The sequence below is a fragment of the Saprolegnia parasitica genome, assembly GCF_000151545.1.
Source record: "Saprolegnia parasitica CBS 223.65 unplaced genomic scaffold supercont2.46, whole genome shotgun sequence".
Lineage (NCBI taxonomy): Eukaryota > Oomycota > Saprolegniomycetes > Saprolegniales > Saprolegniaceae > Saprolegnia > Saprolegnia parasitica.
This window is the reverse complement of record NW_012156440.1, coordinates 111,724-137,195: the sequence shown is the minus strand read 5'-3', so window position 1 is coordinate 137,195 and position 25,472 is coordinate 111,724. Positions and strand designations below refer to the sequence as shown.

The following is a 25,472-nucleotide window of genomic DNA, read 5'->3' as shown; positions in this document are numbered from 1 at the left end:
GCAGCAACTGCGCGACCGCCTGCTACAGGAGCGCGTCGCGCTGGAGCGCTTCAAGAAGACGATTCTCACAGAGCTCATACATATCTGTACCGCTCTGGAAGTGGCGCCAACGACGCCAGGTCTCCAGCAGCGGCTCCGTGCCGCATGCCGCGAGAGCACGCTGTTCTTTGGTCATGCGCCGTCAACTGCATAGTAGTACAACTGCAAGCCGTGTTGTCAACATAAAGAAGTGGCATTCCACTCATTACCGCGTCGTCTCGTCCACATATCTCTGAGAGACTTTGCGTGAAGGTGTCACATCGTCATTGTGCGTGATTCTCGACACCGCCGCTGTGCCTCTCCTCCTTCAAGTCCCTGGGCAGCTACGAGCGCAGCAGCTATATGGCAATAGAGACTCTGCGTTCCGGGCGTTCATAGATGCCCATGTGTGCCTCTTGCGATGAGGTCAATGGTTCCTGGCGCCCACTGCGACGTGGTCCCGCCGAGTCCGCGCCAAAAAGATCCCAACCGGCACACTGACGCAAGCTTTTGGCGTGCAATAGACGTTAAATTCCCCGTCATATAAAGCAGCCAACACCAAATACAAAACGAGTTTAAGTAGCATTTTATTGATTAAACGCAGTGTTTGTATGAAGAGAAAACAAATTTCATTAAAAATACGTTGTCGGAAACCAGCGCGAAAAGCGTCAACAAAACAATGGGTCCACCATTCGAAAATTATTGAGCGGATCAAAGCGCCTGCTGCTACACCCGCATGCAGCGCTCCTGTGACGAGTGCCATCGGGTCGTAGCCGACGGCGCCGACGACGAGTGGCGCTGCTCCGCCTGCCGAGGGACCTTCCACGCGCCCTGCGTGCGCAACAAGCGCCGGACCAAGACCTCATGGACCTGCTCGGGCTGCTCAGGCCGACTCAAGCCCGAACGCGGCCTCCTCCTGGCCGAGACAGTCAAGAAGCTCATTGAAGACAGCGACGACGACGACGAAGTGGATGAGCTCTGGGACCGCATGCAAGGAGTGCCAGCACGAGATGACGCGTCATCTCCTAGCGAGACAGACGAGGTACGCGTTGCATTCGGGCCAGTATGCATGCTGATGGGCCACTTGGACGTGTCTAGACGACAGCTGAAGGCGTGGCAACAAAAGCCACATCGTCATCTGCGCTCTCGACGGTATGCAGCTCGCGCTACATGGATGCATCAACTCATGGTGTGGTGTTGAAGGGGAGTCGCGGTGCGAGCCCGTTGGACCAGTCCGAGTCTGAAGAATTGCCGATGAGTACAGATGGCGTGTGCTCCTCTTGCGGCTTGACAACGATCCCCGAAATGCACATTGCAAAGTGCGGCGCGTGCCACGTGTCGACGGGACACACACTATGCCTGCAGAGCGCGAGCAAGGGCCGATGGCAGTGTCCATCCTGCTTAGAAAATGAGCGCGACAAAGCCCCTCGCCGGGGTAGTCGTCAGCGGGGCGCGCGCACGGACCACATCATCATTCCTCTTGACGAACCGCTCGACGACGCGATGGTCGTGCTCTGCGACGGCTGCTCGGGTGAGTTCTCGATGGCGCATCTCGACATGCGGGTAGTACCGTCTGGACTATGGTTCTGCGTGCACTGCAACGCCGCCCACCACGCCAACGCGATAGACAGTGACGACATGGACGACGACGCGGCCAAGTCTCGGCCACGCAAGGCGCCAAAGCCAGAACTAAAGGCGGACGAGATCATCGATCTTGCACTGGACGACGACAGCGACTGTGCGACGAAGACGACCAAGACATCGCGGAAGCGCAAGCGTGATGCGTCTCCATCGAGCGGCGACGGGCCAAAAAGGACATGGGCCGCACCGCGCCGCCGCACCCGACCAACTCCAAGTCTGGGAAGCGTGTTCCGAAAGAGAGCAAGGCGTCGCCCAAGCCCAAAAAATCCCGCAAGGGAAGTGGCAGTCGAGGAAGCACGCCCAGAGCATCGCCTCACGTCAGCGAGGATGAAGATGAGAAGGAGACAGCCGCCGATCCGTCGCTGGACAGCGTGACGCGGCAGCCGCTCCGCATCGTGATCCCAGAGCCCCTCACGGAGAGGACGAAACGCATCGATGACGTCAAGCAACTGAAGACGCTACACCAATACGTCGGGCGGCGCGTCTTGATACGCCATCAGGACGACGCACCGTGGTCCATCGGCGACGTCATGACGCTGGACCTGCACCGATTGCTCTTCCGCGTCGACTTTTGTGACGCGACGACGCAGTGGCTGCCGTTGCACTCTCTTCCAGTGGCCGTCGGTACGAACACCAACGTCTTTCTGCACCTCGAGCGCCAGTGGTGGCCAGCGCAGAAGATGGTCCTCAACGACCCAGCAAAGCTTCTCTTTGGCGCGGCGAAGGAGGAAACAGACGCACTTGCGCTCTTGTACGCGTCGTCGTCCGGCGACGACGAGGCGCGTGTGGTGTGGTGTCCGCTCTCGTCGTTGCGGTCCTTCGACAAGTGGCTCGCCACCGACGCCGCCGACGCGTACGCAGACGATGCCGCGTGGCTACGGGCGGTCGACACGGCGCATGGAGCCAATGACCGCTACGTCGCAATTGTTCAGGACGCTCGCAATCGGCTCGCGCGCGAGATCCAAAAGCACTTTGTCGGCGCTGACTGGGTCGGCAAGCGCGTTGGCATCACTGATTACGCGACGCAGACGACGCTCGTGGGCCGTATCACGCGTATGGACAAGGTGCCGGGCAATGGCGACAACTATTGGCTCGAGACCGAAGAAGGTGCCAACGTCGTCGTGTCGCCTCCGCCGCCGGCAACCACCGAGAGCGTTCGCTCGACGGCATGGACGTGGCAGTGCCATCTTTCCTACGCCGACCTCTCGATGCAATGGTACCTTGACGCTGACGCAGTCCTCCAACTGCAGTCCAGTGGGAGCAATGACCTGGAGCTCGACTCTGACGCGCCGGCCACAAACGAGAATGCGCCGACATGTGCGACGTGCCTCTTCCCACTGCAATCAGCGTCCGTCATCGCGTGCAGCGTCTGCTCTGTCACGACTCACAAAGCATGTATCTCGCCGCCCTACGAGCGATTTCCAGTCCTCGACAAGGACGGCACAGAGCTCGTTGGAGACCTTGAAATCCCGTATGTCTGCGCCAGCTGCCGGTCGTGCGACGGTTGCGGTGCCTCGGACGTTGACGTGTGGCAGGTTTTCGAGACCAAGCTTGCGCGCCTCTACGTCTGCGTCAAGTGCAGTATCGAGTACGCGGCGCAGCAGTACTGTCCCGTGTGTCACAAACCGCACGGCAGCGAGGGCTTTTGTGCCGACGTGCTCCAGTGCACGTCGTGCGAGCTGTGGGCGCACAGCGCTTGCGAGCCGGATGAAGACCCCATGTACCACGCAACGCCAGCCGAGAGTGAGATCCTGGACTTCAGCGTTGGCGCGATTGACCCAACCGACGTGTGTCCCGACGACATTGGCAGCGACAAGCTGAAGCGCAAGTGGCTGGACGACCGGCTGGCGCGCGCACTGAGCTTCAAGCCCAAGTACGACCCGCGGACAATGGCCAAGTACGAATGTGCGAGCTGCCGCCAGCTGCGTCTCTACAAGCTTCTGCACGCGCTGCGCGCCGAGGACAAATTCGGCATCTTTAGCGAGCCCGTGACGGTCGAGATCGCGCCAACGTACTTTGACATCATCAAGTCGCCGATGGACCTTGGCACGATGGCGCGGCAACTGAAGGAGCGCGCGTATGTTCATGGCCTCGGCGCAGACTTTCGGGACCACTTTGAGCTCTTGTGCTTGAACGCGGTGACGTTCAACTCGAAGGAACGCGATTACCTCGTGTGGCGCGAGGCGTGGCGCTTCTACAACGCCGGTGCCCGCCTCCTGCGGCAGCTGTTGCCGTCGGTGCTCCTCGTTCCAAATGGCAAGTACTCGGAGAGCATCGCTGCCGCAGCCAAGCGTCAGTTGCCCAATAATTCGACGCTTGTGACAAAAGACGAGAGCGTGCCCGCGTCCGTGGGTGGTGCTGGCCCGACGCTTGCCAACGCCATGCTGGCCAAGACGAAAACGGACGATGGTCTCGGTACGCCCATAGACTCCCCACTGCATGTGCCGTCGCCCTCGATCGGATCCGAAGAAGAAGTGGACGTTGCGGCGTCGGGGCCGGCGACGGACGTCGGTCGCCCGGACGTCTTCAAGCTCCCGACCGAGCTCGGCATTGTGCCCAAGCCGTACTCGTGCGTGGCCAGCGTCGTCGCGACGCAGTCTTTGGCACAAGCGCACGTTTTGGCGTGGCGCGATGCTTGCGCCGTCTGCTGCAGTACGGGCGTGCCCGAGAAGTTTGTCTTTTGCATCGACTGCGGCGAGGCGTACCACCAGTTTTGCCTCCACCCGCCGCTGGACGTGTCGAACAACCCTGCCAAGCAAACCAAGCTGCAGGCGTTCTGGCGCTGCCCCAACTGCAAGGTATGCGAGCTCTGTGGCACCAACAAGGACGAAGCCAAGCTCTTGGTCTGCGATGTTTGCGAGCGTGGTTGTCACACGTTCTGCCTTCGCCCAAAATTGCGCGATGTGCCATCGACGGGCTTTGTGTGCGGCAACTGCATCGAGTGCGAGACGTGCGACGAGATCCAGGACAGCGCGTCGTGGAGCGCAAGCGTCTCGTGCTGCATCGGCTGCATGGATGACTCTGCCCGCGACTCGTTGCTCGGTGCGCCGCGCAAGCCCCGCTCGCGCGGCGGCAACGATAACAACACTTGTCCCGGGTGCCAAAAGCGCTGGTCCGAGTCGGAGACGCTTATACAGTGCGATGGCTGCCAGTCGTGGGGGCATCCTGCATGCGACAACATCACAGAAGAGACGCTTGCGTCGCTCACAGACGAGAGTGAGTACTACTGTCCTCACTGCCGCAAGAAGCAGCGAAAGCACCTCAAGGCCTTCCGGCAAGCGTGGGGCCTCCAGCTCAACATTGCGCTCATCCAAGAAAAGCGGCAGGAGGTTACGCTAGCGTGGGAGTCGCAGCAATCGCTGCGTCAGACGTTGCGGCAGTACGACCACTGGCGCAACTACGCGCCGCTGTACCTTTACATCTTGCGCTGCGGTGAAGAGTGCTTGAAAGCGCTCTCAGGGCGTCGCATCTCATTCCTTGTCGAGCCACCGTCTACGGGTTTCTCCGAAAGCATGATCCCGATTGCGCTGCGGCAAGCTGCTAGCCGCTACATCCGCTTCAAGCGCTACTCTCGGGGTCCCCGTGCTGCTGCGCGTCGAGAGCTGCGCAAGAAGCAGCAATTCTTCACGGTGGACGGTGTCGCGTCAACGCCGTCGGCGATCGCGCACATTGTGTCGGAAGCAGTCGGTGCCGCATCCTTCTTGGCCTGCTGCACGTGGCTCTATGGCACGAAGCGCGTGAGCCTCTTCACGGCCGGACTCCTCGCGAGCCACGACATTCCAGCGCGGCTCTCGGATGCGCTCGTCGATCGCAGCGCTGTTTCGATTGATGCCGAGGTCGCCGCCATCACCAACGAGTATGCACGCCGGAAGCAGCATACCACCAAGCCACAGGTCGATGAGGTGCTACCACTACCTGACGCGCCCGTGTCGCCGAGCGCAATCGAGATTCCAGACGACGGCGACACGGGCAGTGACGCGTCAGCCGAGATCGAAACCAAGGTCGCGGTTGCTGATATTGCGCCCAAGCTGGTGCGCGTGCCTGAGGCGCCCGTGCACACGGCACTTGCGAACATGACGTTTGCGCCACCACTGCGCGACTGGGGCGACTGGTCGGCGACGCTCGGGGCTTTTTCGGACCCGCGCGTGTGCGGCTTGTGCCGTGAGTCTGGAGACGACCCATCGTTTGCAGGACGCCTCGTGTTTGCGGATTTCGACCAGTGGGTGCACGTCAACTGCATCTCGTGGTCGTCCGAGGTCTACGAAGACAGCTACGGCGTGCTCAAGATGTGCCAGAAAGCCCGATTCCGCGGCCGCACGTACCGTTGCGCAGTGTGCGCGCTGAGCGGCGCAACAGTTGGCTGCCATGGACTCCGGTGTCAGCTCAATTATCATCTGCATTGCGCGACGCCGCACCTGACGTTCACGACGGAAAACCAAGCGTTCTGCGCTGACCACTGGCGCGTTCACGTCCAAAAGACACACAGCAAAAAGCGCAAGCGTGACGATGACGTCGCGGCGCGCAAGAAGCTCAAGACGGCAACCACCAGCTACGAAGCAACGGACGGGGAATCCGTGCCGGCATGTGACGTGGCGGCGTGCTTGAATGACCTCGTCGATCACGTTGTGGCAACGGCAACGCTCGAGACGCCGACGCCAGGCGTGGAGCCGCTTCGGTTTCTCATGTGCGAGCAGGAAGCAACGAGTGGCAAGTCCAAGAAGCTCAGCAAGACGCAACTGGCCAAGGGCGTCTGCTACCGCATCGGCGCGCTCACCGTTCATGCGCTCGGTGCAATCGAGGTCGACAACAACTCGTGTCATACTGTCTCAACTTTGTACCCGATTGGGTACCGGAGCACACGCATCTTCTGGAGTGCCGTGACGGTCCAAACGCGCTGTCTCTACGAGTGTGAGATCCTGCTGTCGCCGACCAAGACACCGCTCTTCCGCATCACACCGTCCGACGACAGCGCCAACCCGATCTTTGGTGTCTCGCCCAACGGTACGCAGTCGACTCATGATGTTATATTGAGTGTTTGCTAGACGCGATGAACCAACTCCGAATTCGTCTGCTGGCGCTGTACGAGACGCACCGCGTCTTTAGCGCCGGTTGGAACCCGTTCCTTCGGCGGACATCGTGGTTTTCGTACGGCCTCGTTGGCGACCACTTTTTTGGCCTCACCGTGCCCGTTGTCGGCGCGGCCTTGGAGGCATTGCCGATGGCGCCGACCTGCGCCCTCTACAACCCGGTGGCCAACCCGCATCCGTACGTGTTTTGCCACGTGCTGCCGTCCGAGGCCACGTTTGACGAGGTGCGAACGGAATTCAAGCGGTTGCGCTCGATGCGCGAGCATGCCAAGCAGTCGTCGGGCAGCATCCGCACGGACGGGTACCACGGGTGGCAGCAGTCGAAAGCGATCAAGCCCTCGACCAAGAAGAGTCGGAAAGTTGGGCTCTCGAAGCACGCAGACGAGCCGATCGCTGGCAATAGCAACAACGCCAACAAGCCGAGCGTCGACTTGGAGCAGCTTCCGATTGCTATGCAGTACCGTGAGCTCCGGAAGCGACCCTTTGATGAGCGCCTCGAGGTGCGCAAGTCGCGCATCCACGGCTACGGGCTCTTCGTCAAGGAAAAGATCGCCGAAGGCAAGATGATAGTCGAGTACCAAGGCCAAGCCATCCGGCAAAAGGTCGCCGACTGCCGTGAGAAGAGGTATCCGTCGTCGCGCGCGGCAACCACGACCGCTCACAGTCATGATCTAGATACGAGGAGATGGGCATCGGGAGCTGCTACATGTTTCGGCTCGACGCCGACACGATCGTCGACGCGACGCGCACAGGCAACCTCGCGCGCTTTATCAACCACTCTTGCAACGTACGGCTCTGCGAGTCAAATACTACGTGCTATTACTAAGGTTTGCTGCGTCCATAGCCCAAGGCGAACGCGCGCATCATCACGATCGACGGAAACGAGAAGAAGATCATCATCTTCGCCAAGCAGACACTCAACGTCGGCGACGAGGTCACGTACGACTACAAGTTCCCGATCGAGGACGAAGCGATCAAGTGCGACTGCGGTGCCGTCAACTGCATCGGCCGCATGAACTAGAAGAACTACCGGTGCCGCAGCCCGAGTATCAGCCCGACGAGGAAGCCCCCTAGTAGACATTTGAGATAGCAGACCGCGGTAAATGCATTCCAACATACCTGGTGAGAGCACGCGCGGCGGTGGCCGGCGTGGCCGCTTCTCTTTTCGGAAGCTTTTGGTCAAGTCGTCCCAGATCTCGACGACACTCAGCGCCGTCGACGTTGGCGGTGGTGCCGCGACCAGCGCGTGGAGCGCAAAGTACTTTTGATGCGCTTCCAGTGGATCTCTACGAGGCCCTCGGAGGACGCGATGGCTGCAATGCCGAGGACGCCAATGATGTGGCCAATGTGCTTGAGAGCATAGCCCGCGATGAAGCCCATCGTGGAGCTGAAGACGACGGGGTACGTCAGCGAGATCTGCGTCACAATGTCTTGGTTGGTGATATCCGCGCACTCGCGCGCCTCCTACGTCGTCCTTATGAGTCAAGGTCCACGTATTGCAGTCGATACCTGCAGCTGCGCCTTCTCCCACGCGTCGTGTACCGAGACGTTCGTGTCGAGCGACTCGAGAAAGTCCAGCGGCACGTAAATGCCGGGCACAGCCATTTCCGAGAGATCACCAGAGCTGAGGCCCAGCAGTACCTGCATCGGGTCGATGCGAATCACGACCTTGGCTGACTCGGCACCTACGCAAGCGTGAGCGCAACGTGATGCGCACGACGCCGACCTGTCGGCGGCAACTCCAAGTACAGCGCGCTCATGACGCCAATTTTCAGAAATGGCAGGCCGGCTGTCGATGTGCGTTAAACGCTTTTGACGTACTGTGCTAAACGCTGCGGAGCGAGTTCTAGTTCTGCTCATGTCTTGTTGCGTTTTACGCATTTTGGATACGTGCCAGGTGGCAGCTGGCTTCGAGACGAATCGCGGATGTACCACGCAACACGAACGAGACGACTTCAATTCAGCCCGCGGAGCTTGCATGACGCAGTCGTAGGAAGAGATACTTCAGGACGCCGTACAGCTACTATTACTTCTGCACGACTGGCGGAGAAAAACGTTTAGCTTCACGTTAAACGCCGTGACCTTTTTCTGTAACCGGCGCCTGCCGAGCCCTCTCCCGCCATCCATGGGTGTCCTTCGTGCCGTCGACGAATGACAAGTTGTCTGTTCGTCGCGGCACAACCTAAGCGTCGTTTACATGAACAGCATGCCCGGGGTATAACTAATAGTTCTCGCACGTCGTCGTCTTGGTTCGGTAGAGACACGAGGCGGCGACGCGGAAACGCTGCGTACGGAGTCGACAGGGTCAGCTCCTGCATCGCCCTGTTGTTGATCTGTGTACCGACCAAGCAATTCACAGGGATCTCGATATGCTACGAGTAACACAACTCGCAGCGAATACACTCGGGATTACTCCTACCACCGAAATGCGCTTTCCTATCGGTAAAGGAGTCTCAGTGAATGTGAGTATAGACAGACATGTCAGGCTCAAGCCTACAACCACTGCGTAGTGGTTGTAGTACTCTGGAAATACACGTCGCCTTCCTCCACAATACACACATAGACCAACTCCGGTTGTCCGAGGTACAAGGTCATCGACATTAGCAAAGACTATCAAGATAGAAATGCAACACCGCACACACACGAAGAGAGCGGAAGGGTGTGTGGAGGCTTGGGCGTAGCGGGTGTCGTCGGCAAGGCGAGCGTAGCCATCTTCCATAGAGACGTTGCCCTCCATCTTCTTGGCAAGCAGCACCGAGGCGACGACGGCAACAACAGCGATACACGCGACGACCAAGATCCCGTTGTTGGCAGCCGAGCTCTACATGGCGTTGAGCTGGCTGGAGCCAACGGAAACAGCTTTGGCCGAGCACTACGAAACGGTGTCGCTGAGGTACGTAGCGACACTAACGCTCTCACTATCGAGGTAGACGAGCACATCGTCGCCAACGGGACACATTGAGCTCGTGCCGTCGCTCGCCGAGCGTGATCTTGTCGCAGAGCGAGACCGACGACTGCGACGGCAACGTCTCTGTGGAAGACGGCTACGCTCGCCTTGCCGACGACTTCCGCTACGCCCAAGCCTCCACACACCCTTCCGCTCTCTTCGTGTGTGTGCGGTGTTGCATTTCTATCTTGATAGTCTTTGCTAATGTCAATGACCTTATACCTCGGACAACCGGAGTTGGTCTATGTGTGTGTTGTGGAAACAACATTTTGAGTTGTTTAAGGGTATCTGCGCATGATCAACGACGGCATTCTAGAATTAGCCGGTGCCATATCGATTTGTGAGCTAGTTTTGTTGTGCAGCTTGAAAAGGAAATGCGAATCCACTCAGATCACTTTTGCTCATACCTCGGTGACACTGTTTCAGTCTTGGTGATGAACCGCTTTCTTCCTGGCGCCATTCTACTTTCAAGCCAGCATCCCATTATGCAGTCACGGAAATGTGGCGTTCACGCAGAGATCTTGTAGCGGGGTGTCGCGATCGTGAGAGGGCGTCGGATCGAACCTCTCTCTTTGAATAGCATATATTTATGGAGGTTTTTGCACAGATCCTGCCAAAAAAATATCTTGCTATTTGTAAGGCAGCGTGGAAAAATCGCGGCCCGAGATTGGGCCAACCAAATTGACTTGAAAACGAGGAGACCGCGGGAGGACGGAAGCATGGCCAGCCCCCACGATCCCCTCATGCATAGCATGGCCTCCTTGAGCCTGGAGCATGGGCGACCCGGCGAGCATACCGCTGACCAAGACGACGATCTCCAGGAAGATGTCCTTGGTGCGCCGGACGAGCCCGTGATCTCAGACCTCGAGTCGAGCGACGTCGAGAGCGAGAGCGACGACGAGGACGACGAAGAGGACGACGAAGAGGAAGAAGAAGAGGAGCTTAGCTGGATCTCGTGGTTCTGCTCGCTGCGCGGCAATGAGTTCTTTTGCGAGGTCGACGAAGATTACATTATCGACGACTTCAACATGACCGGCCTCAGCAGCATCGTGCCATACTACGACTACGCGATGGACATGATCCTCGACGTCGAGACGCCGCATGAAGACAGTTTGACGGACATCCAGCAGGAGATGGTCGAGTCTGCGGCTGAAATGCTCTACGGCCTCATCCATGCGCGCTTCATTGTGACGACGCGGGGCATGGCCGCGATGCTCGAGAAGTACCAGAACGTCGAATTTGGCCGATGCCACCGCGTGCACTGTCAAGGCCAGCCTGTGCTGCCCGTTGGACAGTCGGATGTGCCGCGCCACACGACCGTCAACATCTTTTGCCCGCGCTGCCGGGACATCTTCTTCCCCAAGTCGCAGCGCCAAGGCAGTACGATGCACTACGACTCGGACCATAGAGACTAACGCGCTTTGTTGTGTAGACCAAGACGGCTCGTACTTCGGCACGACGTTCCCCCACCTCTTCCTCCTCGCGCACCCGTCGATCGTGCCGTCGCCGCCGTCGCAGGCGTACGTGCCCCGCATCTTTGGCTACAAAATACATCACACGAGCGAATACTACCTCGGGAAGCGGGAAAAGGAGAACGATAGAAACGGCCATCGCCGCGGCCGGCGAAAGCAGATCCAGGACAAGGCGGTGTAGACGCAGTTGTGCGAGTACACGACGAATACCGCTACAACCCCTGTCGCCCCACCCACACGCTACCCAATATGATGATTACGTTTTCCCTTGTCGACGTGCTCTTCTTTGCTCCTCATTGTACATGATCGTTGGCGTGCGGGTATGACTCGCCGCATCGATCTTGATTTCGCCTCGGGTCGAGCCGGCTCGTTGCTATTACGTCAGAAGACCGCATTTAAGGTTGAGGGTTAACACCAGTTGTCCTCGATCGCGGTCCCTGTTCAAAACGCGGTCCCAGTTTAAAACGCGGTTTTCAAGTCCCGTCATCAAATTGCTGAAGTCCGTCGCTGCATACGTCAGTTGCTAGCCCGGGATGGGCGAGGCTGCTTCGTTGAACTTGGCATGTCGTTCACAATCTTGTCTCGTCTTGTCGCGTCTCCTTTGCTGCGCATTGTTCGTCCTCATCGCCAAGCAAAACACTCTCTCTCGCAGGGCATCGACTCTAATGCCATAAATCGCGCTCTGCCCATGGTGATCAAGGTGCTGTCGCGTCAACGGTGCTTCACCGGACTTCTGCGGATTTTTGCTGGTCGCGGGAAGATCGCAATTCCCATTTTAGCCAATCCGATCGCTGTAATGTTCATGGCTGCAAGGCCATTGGTCCGACCAGGTTGGCGTCCGTGGACGATCCCCACCACTTTGCCTTTTGCCTTCCTCGGCGCAGACGATATGGAGGCGTACTGGCACGCGTTCGAAGCGTGGGCGACGCCGATCGGCGATGCGTTTCTCAACTTCATGGACCCGGACGGTCTCTACAAGGCGTCGGCGATTGCCTCGTGGCCGCTCGGCGATTTTGCCAGCGCCCTTGCCATCGCTCTCCTCTACGTGGCCGCGATCATCTTCGGTTCGGCCATCATGTTGCTCGGCTTCCCCGCCGTGAACACGCGAATGTTGCAGTTCGTGTACAACCCGATCCAGATTATGCTCTGCTCCTACATGTGCATCGAAGCCGGCGTCCAAGCCTACCGCCACGTAAGCAATCACTATCGCAACGAGTCGGAACTCACGCTGGTGATAAATAGCACTACTCGTTCTACCCGTGCAACCCGTATGACGCGACGAACCCGGTGATGGGTCGGCTCCTCTGGCTCTTCTACATGTCCAAGATTCTCGACTTTGTGGACACATTCATCATCATCGTGGGCAAAAAGTGGAAGCAGCTTTCGTTTCTGCACGTGTACCACCACCTCAGCGTCTTCCTCGTCTACTGGTTTCTCTTCCGCGTCTGCTACGACGGTGAAATCTACCTCACGATCCTCCTCAACGGTGGCATCCACACGATCATGTACACGTACTACTTCGTGAGCTCCCACACGAGCAGCATCTGGTGGAAGCAATACCTCACGATGCTGCAGCTCGTCCAGTTTGCCATCATGAACGTCCAAGGCTACCTCGTGATCGCGAACGCGTGTCCCAAGATTCCATTCCGCGTCCAAGTCACGTACATGCTGTACGTTCAGTCGCTCTTTTGGCTCTTCGTCTTCTTCTTTGCCAAGACGTACTGCGGTGGCAAGCCCCGCGCCAAGATGGACTAGAACGTAACCTTATGAATGCAGTCCTACCTCGACATCCCGCATGGACAACATTGATGTGCTCGACGAACTCGTTGGAGGTCAGCATGTTGTGAAATCGGCGGCCACGGTCATTGCTACACGAAGGCCGGACATGCAACGCTAAGCTCAGAATAGCATTCCACCATCATCAGCACTGCAGAAGAGATACTGTGCGGTGCAAATCGCTGAAGGTGTATATTGAACGTCTCCTCCAAGGTGTACACATGGCATTCAACTTGCATCTATGTGCGGCGTTTGCGAGATGATAGCCCGTCCATTTGTCGACTCGGACACCATTGACTCGAATGCCATGGCGTGTGTCAGTGGCAGGCGTGAGACCAGAATGGCCGAGTCGCCCTCGATGGTAAGGGTTTCGACGTGCCCGTCGAAGCGGTGCAGTGCCTTCTTGACCACGGCGACGGCGTGAATAGGCACGAGTACGCTGACAATATGCTGGACGCAAGTCTCTTGAACGCTCGCGGCCTCCATCGCGCACTTGGCCGCGCTGTTGTAGGCGCGAACGAGGCCGCCCGTGCCCAACTTTGTGCCGCCAAAAATGCGCGAAACGACGAGGCAGACATTCAGCACATCGTGCTGCTGCAAGACGTGCAGGATCGGCCGGCCGGCACTGTTGTGAGGCTCGCCGTCATCGGACGCGAACGATTCGGGCGGCGACGCGAGCGTGTAGGCGAAGCAGTGGTGATTGGCCTGCGGGAAGATCGCTCGGCGCGCTGCGACAACTGCCAGTGCGTCTTGGCGCGACGTCACAGGGCTCACAAACCCGATGAAGCGCGATCCCTTGATCTTTGGCACCTCGGCCTCGACGGCGCGCGCAATGGACAAGAATTTCATCGCTACCCGTCCTCGGTATCGATTACCCGACACCGAAACATGGCGCTTCTAAGCGACATTTGGCTTCGTGTATATAAAAATAGACGGCGGAAGATCCCATGAGCATTTCGCTCTGTATTGGGCAGTGCGGCAACCAAGTCGGCGCCGAGCTCCTCGCGCTCTCGCAGCATGGCGTGACTGCAGACAGCCAGAGCCATCGACCTTGCATTCTCGTCGATTCGGAGCCCAAGGTCGTTAGTGCGATAGCCGATCGCGTCGCCGGTGTCCACGTCGAGCAGAGCGGTCGCGGCAACAACTGGGCGATGGGCTACCACCAAACAACAAACGTAGCCCTCACTGCGCGAGTGCTCGAGTCGCTGCGCAAGGAAATCGAGGTCGTCGACTGCTATCGAGGTGCTATCCTCTTGCATAGCCTAGCAGGTGGCACTGGCGCTGGCCTCGGAAGTCGACTCCTCGAGGCGATTCGAGACACGTACCCCAAGGCGTACATTCTAACGGCTGCATTGCGCCCTCGCTTGTTGGCGACTCGCCGCTGCAAAACTACAATGCGCTCTTTACGCTGCGCCATCTCCAGATGTACTCGGACGCAATCTTGTATAAGGACAACGACGACGTCGCGCGCCTCGTGGCCCATTGGCGCGGCGCAACCGGCGGCGTTTCGCTGACTGAAATGAACCGGCTCGTAGCCGGTGACTGGGCCGGGCTTTTCCTACCCTCGGACAAGCGACCCTTTGATCTCGGCTCGTTTGTGACGCAAACGTGCCCGATGGCGACGGTCAAATTTGTCGATGTCCGGACCGCGTATTACACCCAACGCCCCCGCTTCAAGCCATCCGATTCGCGCCTCGTAGCGCTACTTCCTTCTACAGATGACGCCGCGGGCCTTGCAGCGGCGACGAAGCAGCTCGTGGCATCCTATCCGTATCCGGCGACCCAATCTCCGTGCATTGGTCGGTCTATTCATGTTCGCGGTGGCGCGACAGCAGCGTCCTTGACGTCCGTGGTCAAGGCTATCGAAAGGGCATTTCCAGCGCCCAACTGGACAGAGCAGCGCATCGCGACCACGGTGTCGATGGCGCCACCGGTGGCAACGTCCGGTGCAGTCACAGTGAGTGCCAACGGCCAAACGAACGCGATCCCGATGCTCTCGACGTTTGTCAGCCGCGCCGCCCAGCAGCTGCACGCCAAGGCGTATCTCCACTGGTACAAAAAGTACGGGGTCGAAGAGGACTACTTCCACGAGACACTCGATGCTTGCCTTGACGTTGTCGATGCGTACGCTAGTTTTGTCTAACTCGTCATAAAATCGAGTAAATCTAAATAAATTACGAGACGCAACATCCTATCTGGTCGTCTCCAGTAGAGTCCTAGTAGCTCAGTGTGTACTTCGAGTACCCGACAGACTTGCAGTCCACCGAGCAGTACTCGTCGTACTTGCTGGCGTACCGCAAGTACTGGCGCTTGCACGTGGTGCACGCCTTGCTATCGCCTTGGAATGTCGTGCTTTGACAACTCGGGTCGACGCTTGGTGCGTGCGAATTGCAGCAGTTGTTGATCGTGCTCGTGTATCGACGGCTCGCGCCCGCTAGTGCGACGGGGCTCAACTTCTTGGTGTCTTCGCAGTTGCTTCGGCGGCGCCAGCGCGTGAAGAGCGCCTTGGGCGACGGAATGCTCAGGCTGATCATGTGCTCTCGGAAATGCAAAAGGCCAACTGACCGGTCGACGGTCGGTCGCTTGCTTGCCCAGCTGTCGCGGCTGGTGACATTCGCATGGACAAGGCTTGGCCTGCCACGTGCATCTGCAGAACTGTCGGTTCCACCAATGGAACGATTCTGCTGCGAAATACGCGTCACGGATTGGCTCGCTCGGTCGCGCAAGTGGCATTCCAATCACACCAGGTGGATTCGAACCAGCGGCCACGAAAGCGGCCACATTGCTTCTATATCGCTGGCTGCCATGGTAATAGCACTCGAACCGAGGTACTGCTCCTGCCGGGTGATATGGGGTCGGAGCCTCGCAGCCCAAGCAGGTCGGCTGCAACCTTGCGAACAGGCCCTGAAAGAGTCGCGAAAAAGCAGAGAAAACGAGAGAAAATACTTTACCAGAGACCAGGGCAAGAATGCAAATCACACGTCGTCTCGATAGAAAGGCCGCGCTCGTCTCGCTCTTTGCTTGCTGTCCCAGCGTTCAATTATTCAAGCTGGCGCCGAAATCTTTTCTATCCGGATACAGCATAACTATCCGAAAATACATCATACACTATTCAACGTGATAGCACACCGCAGCTGCCTTGGCTACTTGGGTTACGAAGCGATCCGCACACGACGAGGCATCAACTCTGTCTAATTCCGCAGTCAATCAGACCTGATCGCGCGCATCGATGTGCTGTCGCGCAATGTGAACACGCCTGCCCGGTCTCTCAGCCCGTAATAGTGTGCAAAACTATTCGATGACACTATATCCATAATGATCTAATACTATAACGAGCTTGACTTACACTATATGATGGCATTATTAGCAACCCACGTGTCAGGGCGGCTTGACGGACCCTCGGACCGGCGAGACAATCACGATGGCCGGCTTTGCTTGGACAACAAGCAGCTTCCTACTGCTGCTGCTGGCGCATGCCATGGGCTACGAGCGCCACACGAACAACTGGGCCGTCATCGTACGTAGTCATCCAGCAGAGCGACACCATCGAGCACGTGCGTCCTAGGTCGACGCGTCGCGCTTCTGGTTCAACTACCGGCACATCACGAACGCTCTGTCGTTGTACCACTCGGTAAAGCGTCTAGGCATTCCCGACAGCCAGGTTCGTTGCGATCGTATGCCTCTATCTATACTCATCTCGTCTGCCTTAGATTGTGCTCATGCTCGCCGACCAAATGCCATGCAACGCCCGCAACTGCTACCCTGGCCACGTCTTCAACAGCAACAACCACGCTATCAATTTGTACTGTCTAGTTATGCCGCAACGACGGCATGACGCTCTGATAACGTAGGTACGGCGAAGATGTCGAGGTCGACTACCGCGGCGACGAAGTGAACGTGGCCAACTTCATCAAGGTTCTTACGGGCCGACACGAGCCGGGGACACCGGCCAACCGCCGCTTGGACTCGGATGAGAAGAGCAACGTGTTTGTTTTCATGACGGGCCACGGCGGCGACGGCTTTCTCAAGTTTCAGGACGTTGAGGAGCTCTCGAGCCATGACATTGCCGACTCGATCGAGGAAATGCACGTCAAAGGCCGGTGCGCATGGATCTGCCTCTTGAAAGAGCAGAGTCAACTGACGTTTGTAGATACAACGAGCTCTTCTTCATGGTGGACACGTGCCAAGCTGGGTCACTAGCCAAGCAGCTCTACTCGCCCAACGTCGTCACCATTGGTAGCGCCTCTACGGGCCAAAACTCGTACGCGTACCACACAGACTTTGACGTACAGCTTGATATCGTATTTCGATGGCATCATTGGCTTCGATAGATTGGTCTCTCGCTCATCGACCGCTTCACGTATGCGACGCTCGACTTTCTCCAAGCCCACGACACCACCAAGACGCTTGCTGATCTCTTTGGCTCGTACGACCCGCGCATGCTCTACTCGGACCCCGAAGCGCGAACTGAGCTTCTGCAGCGACCGTTGCACGAGGTCCCGGTTACAGACTTTCTCGGCTCGGTCCTTCACGTCGAGCTCGACGACGCGACGTATCCGCTGGCGCTACCCTCCACGGAACGCCCCGCCAAAGTTGCCAACTACTACGACCTGACATCCCCCGATGCCGCTGGTGATAGCAGCAAGCCCTTGGAGACGACGCCTGCGATGCACTTGGATCTCGATACCGTCGTCTGGACCTCGGCAGTCATCGGCGTTGCGGTCCTTCTGATTGCTTCGTCCGTGGTCCTTTAACGCGACAATATGACAGAGTGGCGCCAAAGCAATGCATTACAAATGACAAAAGAGAGCTACTTGGCTGCGGATGGGAGGAGCGTGAGCGGCTTCTGAAGCCAGAGCGGGAGATACGGCACGTACACCTCGAGTTTCTCCTTGTAGTAGACGGCGCCTGCGACCGCAAGGAGCGAAATTGTAACCGCGCAGCCGCCAATGATCCAGCGCTTCCGCCGCTTGGCTTGGCGTTTGTGGGCGGAGAAGGGCAGGGCACCTTGCCTAGGGGATGGTTATATGACGCAGATTCAGATTCAAGTCGCGTACGGGTGCAGCGCACGGTGGACGAGGAGCGAGTAGAGCGAGTGGTCGCCCTGGAGGCCCTGCAGAGTCTTGTCCGAGACGCTCAGTGGCGCAAAGAGCTCGAGCGATGCGCAGTGGGCGAGCGCCTTGTCCCACGCGATCGAGGACGTGAGTGTGGCCTCCATAAGGTCCGACTTGGTGCAGACAAACATGACGGGGATCGAGTCCGGTATGTGCTTCTCAATCGAGAGGAGGTAGTCGATCGAGTCAGCGTCGTTGCCGTCAAAGACGTAACACACAATGTCGACGTGGATCTCGCGCGCAATCTGCGACACCATGCGCGGCGAGACGTTGGCTTCCGACACCTCCGACATCTACAAGAGCATTTATCACGTGCAAACACACAGACTCGACGGCCGTACGATGAGGTACTTTTCGCCCGTCGCCTCCTTGTCGTTGACGACGTGCACGTTGTGCAGCAAGAACGGATAGACGTCCATGGGCCGAACACGCGCCCCGTTGGTGTCGTCGCTCTCTTCGCCATCGCCGTCTGTCTCCATGAGGTACCCGGGGCTCTCAAACGGCATCTGCACTAGCTTGTTGACGATCGTGGTCTATGATACCGCTATTATTGTCGCCTGCTCACAGTCCATGCAGTGTGTAGTGTGTACCTTGCCAGCGCGCGGGGCGCCAAAGAGAAGGCATCGAATTGTCTTCTTCGCACTCAGTCGGCGGGCCACAGATCGTCTACAAGCGAGTGTGAGGCGCGTTGATCGGCGCTACTTCATCGTACACTTCGACGGCCACGGGAGCTTTGTGGCTGAATCCGAGGTAGAAGAGTTGACTCAGCGTTTCTTTCGGGAAGATGGCCATCTCGAGACTAGCATGGTCGTGACGCAGAGTGCAGTTTGACGACAAGTACCTCCAGAGCGCCATCCAGGTCGATAGCTCGAGCGTTGTTGCGGCGGGCGTCGCCTTGAGGAACCACTGCGGCTGTTTCTCGGCGGGCACAATCTCGAAAATGGTCTGCAGCGACGCCCAGTGTAGCATGTGGTCCTCGGCGGCGAATTGCTCAAAGACGTTTTTGAGGAAGAGACACGCAGTGGGGCTCAAATCCACCATCGGATACTCGTGGCCCTCGCGCGGGATCTCAATGTAGTCGGACGGAATGTCGAGCGCAAGGTCGTCCGAGTAGCCGAGCGACCGCAGAACCTACCATTATTGTCTCAGCATCCAAAGGTCTCTCTGCGGCAGCGTACCTGCCAGCAGTGCTCGGGCTTGTTCTTCTCGATCGCGAGCTCCGAGAGGTACACGAAGCCTGCGAGGTAGATGCCCATCTTGTCCATCGCAACACCGTCGGGCTTGACGAGTTGGACAAGATCGAGTAGGATGTCGATCTCTTCTTGCTTCATACGCGCTCGAAAGAACGTCGCCTAGAGAGCGAGATGTGTCTTGCTCGACAGAATCGACTCGTACCTGGTAGCGATTGAGCTCCTCTCGGTTGATCATGCCATCGCGGTCTTCGTCAAAGAGCCGAAAGATGCGCTTGAGCACTTGGACAAACATCGGTTGCAATTGCTATCGGAAGTCAAAACGAGCAATAGGACGGCGACCGCCTACCTTCTTTTCCGCGTCGTAGAGGGGACCCATCGGATACAAGACAGCCTTTTGCGCGAGACCAAAAGTCTTCTTGACGTTCACGAGCGACTTGGCCGAGCACTCCAAGCTGTGCACAATAAACTTGTAGTTGCGCAAGACGGACTGGACGCGGGACATCTCCGAGCCGCCAGGCAGGAGGTCGCACTTGTTGCCAACGAGAACGACGGGCATGACCTTGGTCACCTTGAGCAAGTCGAGCCAATAGCTATCCCATGCCAACGGTGCTCAGAGACGACCATGGATGGCAATTATGCACCTTAGCCGTTGGGACGAGATAGGTCGGCTCACGTCGTAGACCACGATGGCAGCATCGCTGCGGTTGATCGTCTTGATGACTTCCATGACGTCGTTCGAGTTGGAGCTTGTGTCGTGAAGCGAGATGACGACGTTTTCGCGCGTATCTTCGGTTGGGATGACAATGTCGTGGAGCACGCGGGGCACATGCTCGCTCGAGTGCTGCGAGACGAGCGCCGAGATGAGCGACGACTTGCCGACCTTCTCGTCGCCCAAGACCATGAGGCGAATCGTGCGCTGCTTGGCCATGCTGGCGGCGCCCGCGGCCGGCTCGTCCAACACGGGCGAGGCCATGTCCGATGATTCCAAGCTTTGGCTGCCCCTAGCTGCGTATCCGGCTGCTGGCCGGGATCCATATCCGGATAAACCGTCTCGGGCGGTTAAATATGCCGATCAAAAGGGTAAACGCCACTTCAACGGGTTAAACGCGCAGACGGTCACCCGATTATTGCGACGCTTCTCGTAGAGCGAGACTGTCGGGCATTGATTGAGGCCGAGAGGCGGTTTGTTGCACGTGGGTGCTGTCTGTGATTGCAAGAATGAACCAAACTCGTGCACAAAAGCTGGCATCTAGCCATCTCTGCCGCCTTTTGACGAAGTCGAGGGTGATCCTTCACGAAGACTTGACGGAAAGTCCCCGGCGCCTTGTCGCACAACAGCCATCTCTTCTTCGCTGTTACTAGGCACGTTTGTTAGGCCCCGCAATTTATGCGCTACTCGTCCGCCATCAAGCTGGTAGACGATTACGCAAGGTGTCCTAAGACGCACTGGTAAAAAGGACGTTCGGGAAACGAGCCAATCAGAAGCGATAAAATAAAAATACGAAGATCTGGTGAGTGGCAATCCCGCGCAACCGTTGGCGAGGTCGGGCATTTCCGAACATGAAGTGCGAGCTGCAAGAGCCGTCGCCGCCCATGAGCTGGCGCAGCGTCGCGCTCTCCTTGGTCGTCGCCGACTTTACGGCCTTCCTCCTCCGCATCGCACTCGAGGTCTACCACTATACTGTCATGACCCTCGTGCACCCGTGGCTACTCGACGCTGCGACCTTTGTGCTTTTTTCGCCGTGCCCGTGACGCACATCCTCCAGCTTTCCGTACATGCGCGCATCAAGGACGACCAGCCCGTCGACGGCGCCTTCCGCGGCTACCATGTGGCCAGCTGGGTCATCTACGCCATCGCACTCGTGGGGTCCATGGCCGCGAGTCTCGAGCTGCGGACGCCGATTGTCATGAGCAGTCTCTCGATCACATGTCTCTGCTTCATCGCTGAGATGTTTATGGTGTCGTCGATCCTCGTGCTCGAGAAGGCCGAAAACGGCGCCGCACCGCTCTTCCTCCACCACTACATCCACTTGCTCGCGGTCGTCGGCGCGTGCATCTTGGCCATGGTCGCCGACGCGTCAATCGGCTCGCTATCATCCGACGCGTCGTTTGGCTCGCTGCTGTTGTGCGTTGCCGCAGTCACGAGTACGTACGGTCTCGGCGGTATCATTTCCAAGGACACGCCGGGCTGGCGCTTCTTCCAGCCATTCCGGGGCGGCGGTCGCTTCGTCCGCCTCCAGTTCATGGCCTGGACAACCTTTTCCATCTCACTGCTGCTGCAGACGCTCTTCCTCCTCTCGTTTCTCGTCATCGAGCTGGAAGTTGTCGTGGGTCTCATGGGCTACGCGGCAGCCTCGGCGCTCTTCTCGCAGCTGAGTATGATGGTGAGCCTCCACGTGTACCAAGGCCCCGAAGTCCCCGCCCCCGTGACGCCGTGTTCGCTCGACTTGGCCGTCACGACGCTCCTTTGCAACCTCACGCTTTTCGGGTACCTCCCGTTTACAATTCCGTTCATGTACTCGGACCTCTCGTGGCGCGCGGCAGCGGTCTACAGCGCGTCGTACATTGCGGGCACAACCATCATGGCGATCGCGATGCCGTCCATGACGGCGTACTACGACCGTGTCACTAGCAAACGCGCGTCGGCCAAGTACCATCCCAAGGTGTGGCTGTGCCCCATCTTCTTCTACAGTCTCCCGCTCGCGTCCATCCTCTACCACTACGTGCACGCGCTTCCTGCGCTCGCATCGACGATCGTCATGGGTGTCGCGTGGTACCTCTACTACATTGGCACGATGGTGGGCATGCCGGCGCAAACCGGCTGTCGCTTTCGCCGATCGTTTATCGCAACTGGAAACCCCGTCATGGAGGCGGTCGCGCGCTACTTTTCAGCGACAGTGCTAGCTTCGGGGCCATTGGACCCGTCGGCCACGTACGTATTTGGCTTCCACCCGCACGGCATCACGCCGCTCACGGTCATGTGGCTCCAGTTCTCGTCGTCGTGGCGAGCCTTGTACCCGAATGTGTTTGCGTGCCCGCTCTCGGCGTCCGTCGTGCACTACATTCCGCTCCTGCGCGATGCTATCCAGCTCTTTGGGGCGCGCGAGGTTTCCCGTAGGACGTTTGCCGCGTCGCTCGCGTCGCAGCAGTCGATCATGGTCGTGCCCGGCGGCCAAGCAGAGATGCTCCAGTCGCACTCGGGCATGCGCCAAGTGCGCGTGTACACGGGTCACCGCGGGTTTCTTCGGCTGGCGCTCGAGCACGGCACACCGCTGGTGCCCGTGCTCAGCTTCCAGGAAGGCGAGGTCCTCGACAACGTCCAGTACCCTGCGCTGCAGCAGTGGAGTGTGAAGAAATTCGCGGTCCCGTGCCCGTTCTTCCCGTACGGACGCTTTTACCTTCCGATCCCGCGGCGGGTGCCCATGACGGTGGCTGTCGGCGCACCGATTCCCGTCACCAAGTGCGATGCGCCGACGACCGACGACGTCCGTCGGCTCCACGAGGTTTACTTTACGGCGCTCCGAACGCTCTTCAATACGCACAAGGCGGCGGCGGGCTGCGACGACTTTGAGCTCGTGTACATTGAGCCCTCAAAACATGAATAACGAACGATATTGAATAGCAACTAGATCGAAATCAAAACTGGAGTCTCACTTGGCCGCACACTTCAACCATCGAGAGACACGTTAAAAACATTTTACCTGTCGCGTTTAATGCCAAACCCATCGACGTGCTTCAACGAGCTCTGCATTTCGACTCAGATCATGTCGAGCGGTTGTGGGCGCTGGCACCGGTACAAGCTCGCGACCACCGCGGTCGTCGCCTGGCTCCAGCGCACGAAGAAGGTCGCCAAGAAGGCCAACAAGAAGAAGAAGAAGACGGCAGCGGCTGCGGCAGATGAGGTCGAGTGGACGACGGCGCAGATCTGGGCCGCCGCACAGGACGTTGCGGCGAGCGCTACGCCTGTCCCGGTCGCCATCATGCGCCAGCTCAAGGCAAGTATCAAGCTGCGCTGGCAAGCGTGTAAGGCCTTCCCGCCGGACCAAGGCCACACGTACTTCCTGGACCTCCTGCGCGCAGTCAACGCAACGCTAGCGCCGCTTGTGCAGGAGACTGCGCCGCCGCCGCCGCCCAAGCACGAAGGGCAACTGCACAACACGTTCGAAGCGCTCGCGATCGACGACGAAAACGATGAGGACGAAGTGCCGGACGAGATGCTTCCGCCTTTTGATGCCAAGGCCTTTGCTCCCCGCGAGGCCAGCCCCGACGAAATTGCGGTCGCTGCGATCGAGGCGAGCCAGTTCCGCGCCATCTGCTTTCTTATGGATCTTGACGAGCTCCTTCGTGACGTGGACCAAGCATGGGCGAATCTAAAGGCGGGCACGTCAAGCTTGGTGGCGGCGACAGCCGTCACGAACGCCTGCGTCAAGCTCGTGAGCACGTGGTCGGCGACGCTGCACCTCGAGCTGCCGTACCTCGAGACGCTGGCCGAGATCTTTGCGCTCGTCGAGCGAGGTCCGTTTTTGCGCGAGATGATGGTGTCGCATGGCGCGTCACTCGCGACTGCCGTGCGCCTCGTCACGCTGGCCTGTCAGTCGCCCAAGCCAGCCACGAGCACGGCTACGATCTCACAGACCCTTCGCGTGCCACGCGAATCGGCGGCAACGCTCGAGCAAGCCATCGTGGCTGCGCACGAAGCCTCGATCGCGACACCCGACGAACGGCTTCCATACATTAAGAACCTCAAGATGCTGCAGCGCGCGCTGCCTCGGCTCGCGGGGCTTCTTGAAATCGTCAAAGGTCCGCGGTTTACCATGCCAAGTAACATGCGCACTGTGCCCTGGAACGAAGCGGCGGGCAAACTCTCGTCCATGAAGGAACTCGTGAACCCGCTCTTCTCGGAAATGCTGCCGCCCGTGCTCTTTGTTACCAAGGACAAGTGCCCCGAGATCGTGAGCGCCCACAAAGACTACATGCCGTGGCCCAACCTCGTCTTCGAATTTCAACAGACGAAGCGCGCAAGCATCCCATTTGTCTTTGCAACGGTCTGTCTCCTCGAGTCGATCATGGCCTCGCAAGGCCCCGAGAGGGACAATGTCACATGCGCCAAGCTCGCGGCCTCGACGAAAGCGAGCCTCAAGCGCGTGACGGAGCACGTACTCGCGTGTCGGAAGAACGCCACGGGCCTCATCCAGCCACCGCGGACGCTCAAGCTACTGCCAGAACACGTCCAGGGGATGCTGGGCATCATGCAGATTGTCAACAAGTGCCCGTACTTTACGCCGCTGGAGCTCGACCAAGGTTGGCTCAACCCTTGGATGGCTGGCCAGTGGATGCTCACGATGAGCTTGAGCTTCAGCCTCTCGTACGGAGTCGGCGTCATGGACGACGTGCAGCAAGGCCGGTTCGTGTTCCACCTCTACAACGCACTGCGCCTGCACGAGCGTATTGCGCCGATCCCGGTGCTGGACACGCTGGCCGCGCTACTAGAGAAAGGCCCGAGCATCTGGTACGGCGGGCGCCCGACAGAGAGCTTCCTCGTCTCGCGCATGCTATCTATGGGCTACAACCTCCAGCATGCGACATACTTTATGAACGCGAGCGACCCGGACGCGCGTGAGGCCAACGCCAAGCGCCTCGAGGCCTGGGACCGCCGAAGCAAGTTTGCCAAGGAGCACGGACGCGGCGTCAAGCACAGCCGCGAGGGCGACTACACGTACCCGTTCCACCTCAGCCGCACCTTTCGGCTCCTGACCGACATGGAGTCGCCCAAGATGCGCAAGTGCGGCCGACTCCCCGACATGGACGATCTCGCCGCCGTCGCCAACGAAGAGTGGAATGCGTTTTTGAACGTCGACTTTATCGCGCTCGGAACGCTTTTCCGCGAAGCGTGGGTGCACTGCGCCGAGTATTGCGACTGGGCCAGCGGCAACCCGCCAATGCCCGAGCTCGTCCCCACGCACGCGATATGGGGCAAGACCTTTGCGAGCCGTGACTGGCACAAAATGCAGGCATCGCTCGACATTCTCTTCCACATTTGCGACGGCGAGCTCAACGACATGCGACTCTTTGAGGCGGCGTGTGAGCTCACACTGCTCGGCCAGCGCCTTGGCGAAGCCTACATCGAGTTGCCCGCGCGCGCCAGCTAATGAGCTTTGGTATCTCGCGTCCACGCACATACACGTAATGTAATGCAACCCACCCTTGACGCCGAACGATGCGTT

At 58.7% G+C, this 25,472-nt stretch overlaps 13 protein-coding genes across 13 annotated transcripts; 8 read left to right on the top strand and 5 right to left on the bottom strand.

Annotated features, from left to right (window-relative positions):
- Nucleotides 1-1,521: 1,521 nt before the first annotated feature.
- SPRG_20782 (hypothetical protein) lies at nt 1,522-2,034 on the top strand (the record flags this gene model as incomplete). Its single annotated transcript, XM_012348720.1, has 1 exon — nt 1,522-2,034. One exon carries the CDS (start codon nt 1,522-1,524, stop codon nt 2,032-2,034), a length of 513 nt encoding a protein of 170 aa, XP_012204110.1.
- Nucleotides 2,035-3,377: 1,343 nt separating this feature from the next.
- On the top strand, nt 3,378-7,767 carry SPRG_20781 (hypothetical protein; the record flags this gene model as incomplete). Its single annotated transcript, XM_012348719.1, has 4 exons — nt 3,378-6,660; nt 6,702-7,371; nt 7,422-7,533; nt 7,591-7,767. 4 exons carry the CDS (start codon nt 3,378-3,380, stop codon nt 7,765-7,767), a joined length of 4,242 nt encoding a protein of 1,413 aa, XP_012204109.1.
- A 5-nt stretch (nt 7,768-7,772) lies between these two features.
- On the bottom strand, nt 7,773-8,506 carry SPRG_20780 (hypothetical protein; the record flags this gene model as incomplete). The annotated part of the gene is made up of 5 exons (XM_012348718.1): nt 7,773-7,816; nt 7,866-8,007; nt 8,037-8,210; nt 8,256-8,431; nt 8,473-8,506. 5 exons carry the CDS (start codon nt 8,504-8,506, stop codon nt 7,773-7,775), a joined length of 570 nt encoding a protein of 189 aa, XP_012204108.1.
- A 1,871-nt stretch (nt 8,507-10,377) lies between these two features.
- Nucleotides 10,378-11,434, top strand: SPRG_09464 (hypothetical protein). Its single transcript, XM_012348662.1, has 2 exons — nt 10,378-11,073; nt 11,126-11,434. Exons 1-2 carry the CDS (start codon nt 10,413-10,415, stop codon nt 11,344-11,346), a joined length of 882 nt encoding a protein of 293 aa, XP_012204052.1. The 5' UTR covers nt 10,378-10,412; the 3' UTR covers nt 11,347-11,434.
- A 615-nt stretch (nt 11,435-12,049) lies between these two features.
- Nucleotides 12,050-12,920, top strand: SPRG_09463 (hypothetical protein; the record flags this gene model as incomplete). Its single annotated transcript, XM_012348661.1, has 2 exons — nt 12,050-12,357; nt 12,408-12,920. Exons 1-2 carry the CDS (start codon nt 12,055-12,057, stop codon nt 12,918-12,920), a joined length of 816 nt encoding a protein of 271 aa, XP_012204051.1. The 5' UTR covers nt 12,050-12,054.
- Nucleotides 12,921-13,114: 194 nt separating this feature from the next.
- On the bottom strand, nt 13,115-13,790 carry SPRG_09462 (hypothetical protein; the record flags this gene model as incomplete). The annotated part of the gene is made up of 1 exon (XM_012348660.1): nt 13,115-13,790. One exon carries the CDS (start codon nt 13,788-13,790, stop codon nt 13,170-13,172), a length of 621 nt encoding a protein of 206 aa, XP_012204050.1. The 3' UTR covers nt 13,115-13,169.
- Nucleotides 13,791-13,888: 98 nt separating this feature from the next.
- Nucleotides 13,889-15,084, top strand: SPRG_22241 (hypothetical protein; the record flags this gene model as incomplete). The annotated part of the gene is made up of 2 exons (XM_012348737.1): nt 13,889-14,164; nt 14,203-15,084. The coding sequence occupies 2 exons, from the start codon at nt 13,889-13,891 to the stop codon at nt 15,082-15,084; spliced, it is 1,158 nt and encodes a 385-aa protein (XP_012204127.1).
- Nucleotides 15,085-15,157: 73 nt separating this feature from the next.
- SPRG_20779 (hypothetical protein) lies at nt 15,158-15,475 on the bottom strand (the record flags this gene model as incomplete). Its single annotated transcript, XM_012348717.1, has 1 exon — nt 15,158-15,475. One exon carries the CDS (start codon nt 15,473-15,475, stop codon nt 15,158-15,160), a length of 318 nt encoding a protein of 105 aa, XP_012204107.1.
- An 837-nt stretch (nt 15,476-16,312) lies between these two features.
- Nucleotides 16,313-17,721, top strand: SPRG_09461 (hypothetical protein). The gene is made up of 6 exons (XM_012348659.1): nt 16,313-16,458; nt 16,507-16,602; nt 16,652-16,743; nt 16,793-17,041; nt 17,092-17,227; nt 17,273-17,721. The coding sequence occupies exons 1-6, from the start codon at nt 16,363-16,365 to the stop codon at nt 17,693-17,695; spliced, it is 1,092 nt and encodes a 363-aa protein (XP_012204049.1). The 5' UTR covers nt 16,313-16,362; the 3' UTR covers nt 17,696-17,721.
- A 30-nt stretch (nt 17,722-17,751) lies between these two features.
- On the bottom strand, nt 17,752-18,561 carry SPRG_22240 (hypothetical protein; the record flags this gene model as incomplete). The annotated part of the gene is made up of 3 exons (XM_012348736.1): nt 17,752-17,953; nt 17,999-18,348; nt 18,397-18,561. The coding sequence occupies 3 exons, from the start codon at nt 18,559-18,561 to the stop codon at nt 17,752-17,754; spliced, it is 717 nt and encodes a 238-aa protein (XP_012204126.1).
- A 160-nt stretch (nt 18,562-18,721) lies between these two features.
- Nucleotides 18,722-20,221, bottom strand: SPRG_22239 (hypothetical protein; the record flags this gene model as incomplete). The annotated part of the gene is made up of 6 exons (XM_012348735.1): nt 18,722-18,854; nt 18,897-19,186; nt 19,234-19,407; nt 19,451-19,552; nt 19,595-19,838; nt 19,890-20,221. 6 exons carry the CDS (start codon nt 20,219-20,221, stop codon nt 18,722-18,724), a joined length of 1,275 nt encoding a protein of 424 aa, XP_012204125.1.
- Nucleotides 20,222-20,808: 587 nt separating this feature from the next.
- Nucleotides 20,809-22,853, top strand: SPRG_20777 (hypothetical protein; the record flags this gene model as incomplete). The annotated part of the gene is made up of 2 exons (XM_012348716.1): nt 20,809-20,976; nt 21,015-22,853. The coding sequence occupies 2 exons, from the start codon at nt 20,809-20,811 to the stop codon at nt 22,851-22,853; spliced, it is 2,007 nt and encodes a 668-aa protein (XP_012204106.1).
- Nucleotides 22,854-23,012: 159 nt separating this feature from the next.
- SPRG_20776 (hypothetical protein) lies at nt 23,013-25,397 on the top strand (the record flags this gene model as incomplete). Its single annotated transcript, XM_012348715.1, has 1 exon — nt 23,013-25,397. The coding sequence occupies one exon, from the start codon at nt 23,013-23,015 to the stop codon at nt 25,395-25,397; it is 2,385 nt and encodes a 794-aa protein (XP_012204105.1).
- Nucleotides 25,398-25,472: the final 75 nt, after the last annotated feature.

Excerpts from the sequence above, each read along its gene's own strand:
- SPRG_09461 (XM_012348659.1), top strand. The coding sequence starts at position 16,363 with ATGGCCGGCTTTGCTTGGACAACAAGCAGCTTCCTACTGCTGCTGCTG. Across the intron at positions 16,459-16,506 it reads CGAACAACTGGGCCGTCATC|GTCGACGCGTCGCGCTTCTG; the intron begins GTACGTAGTCAT and ends CGTGCGTCCTAG. Across the intron at positions 17,042-17,091 it reads GAAATGCACGTCAAAGGCCG|ATACAACGAGCTCTTCTTCA; the intron begins GTGCGCATGGAT and ends TGACGTTTGTAG.
- SPRG_09464 (XM_012348662.1), top strand. The coding sequence starts at position 10,413 with ATGGCCAGCCCCCACGATCCCCTCATGCATAGCATGGCCTCCTTGAGC. Across the intron at positions 11,074-11,125 it reads CAAGTCGCAGCGCCAAGGCA|ACCAAGACGGCTCGTACTTC; the intron begins GTACGATGCACT and ends TTTGTTGTGTAG.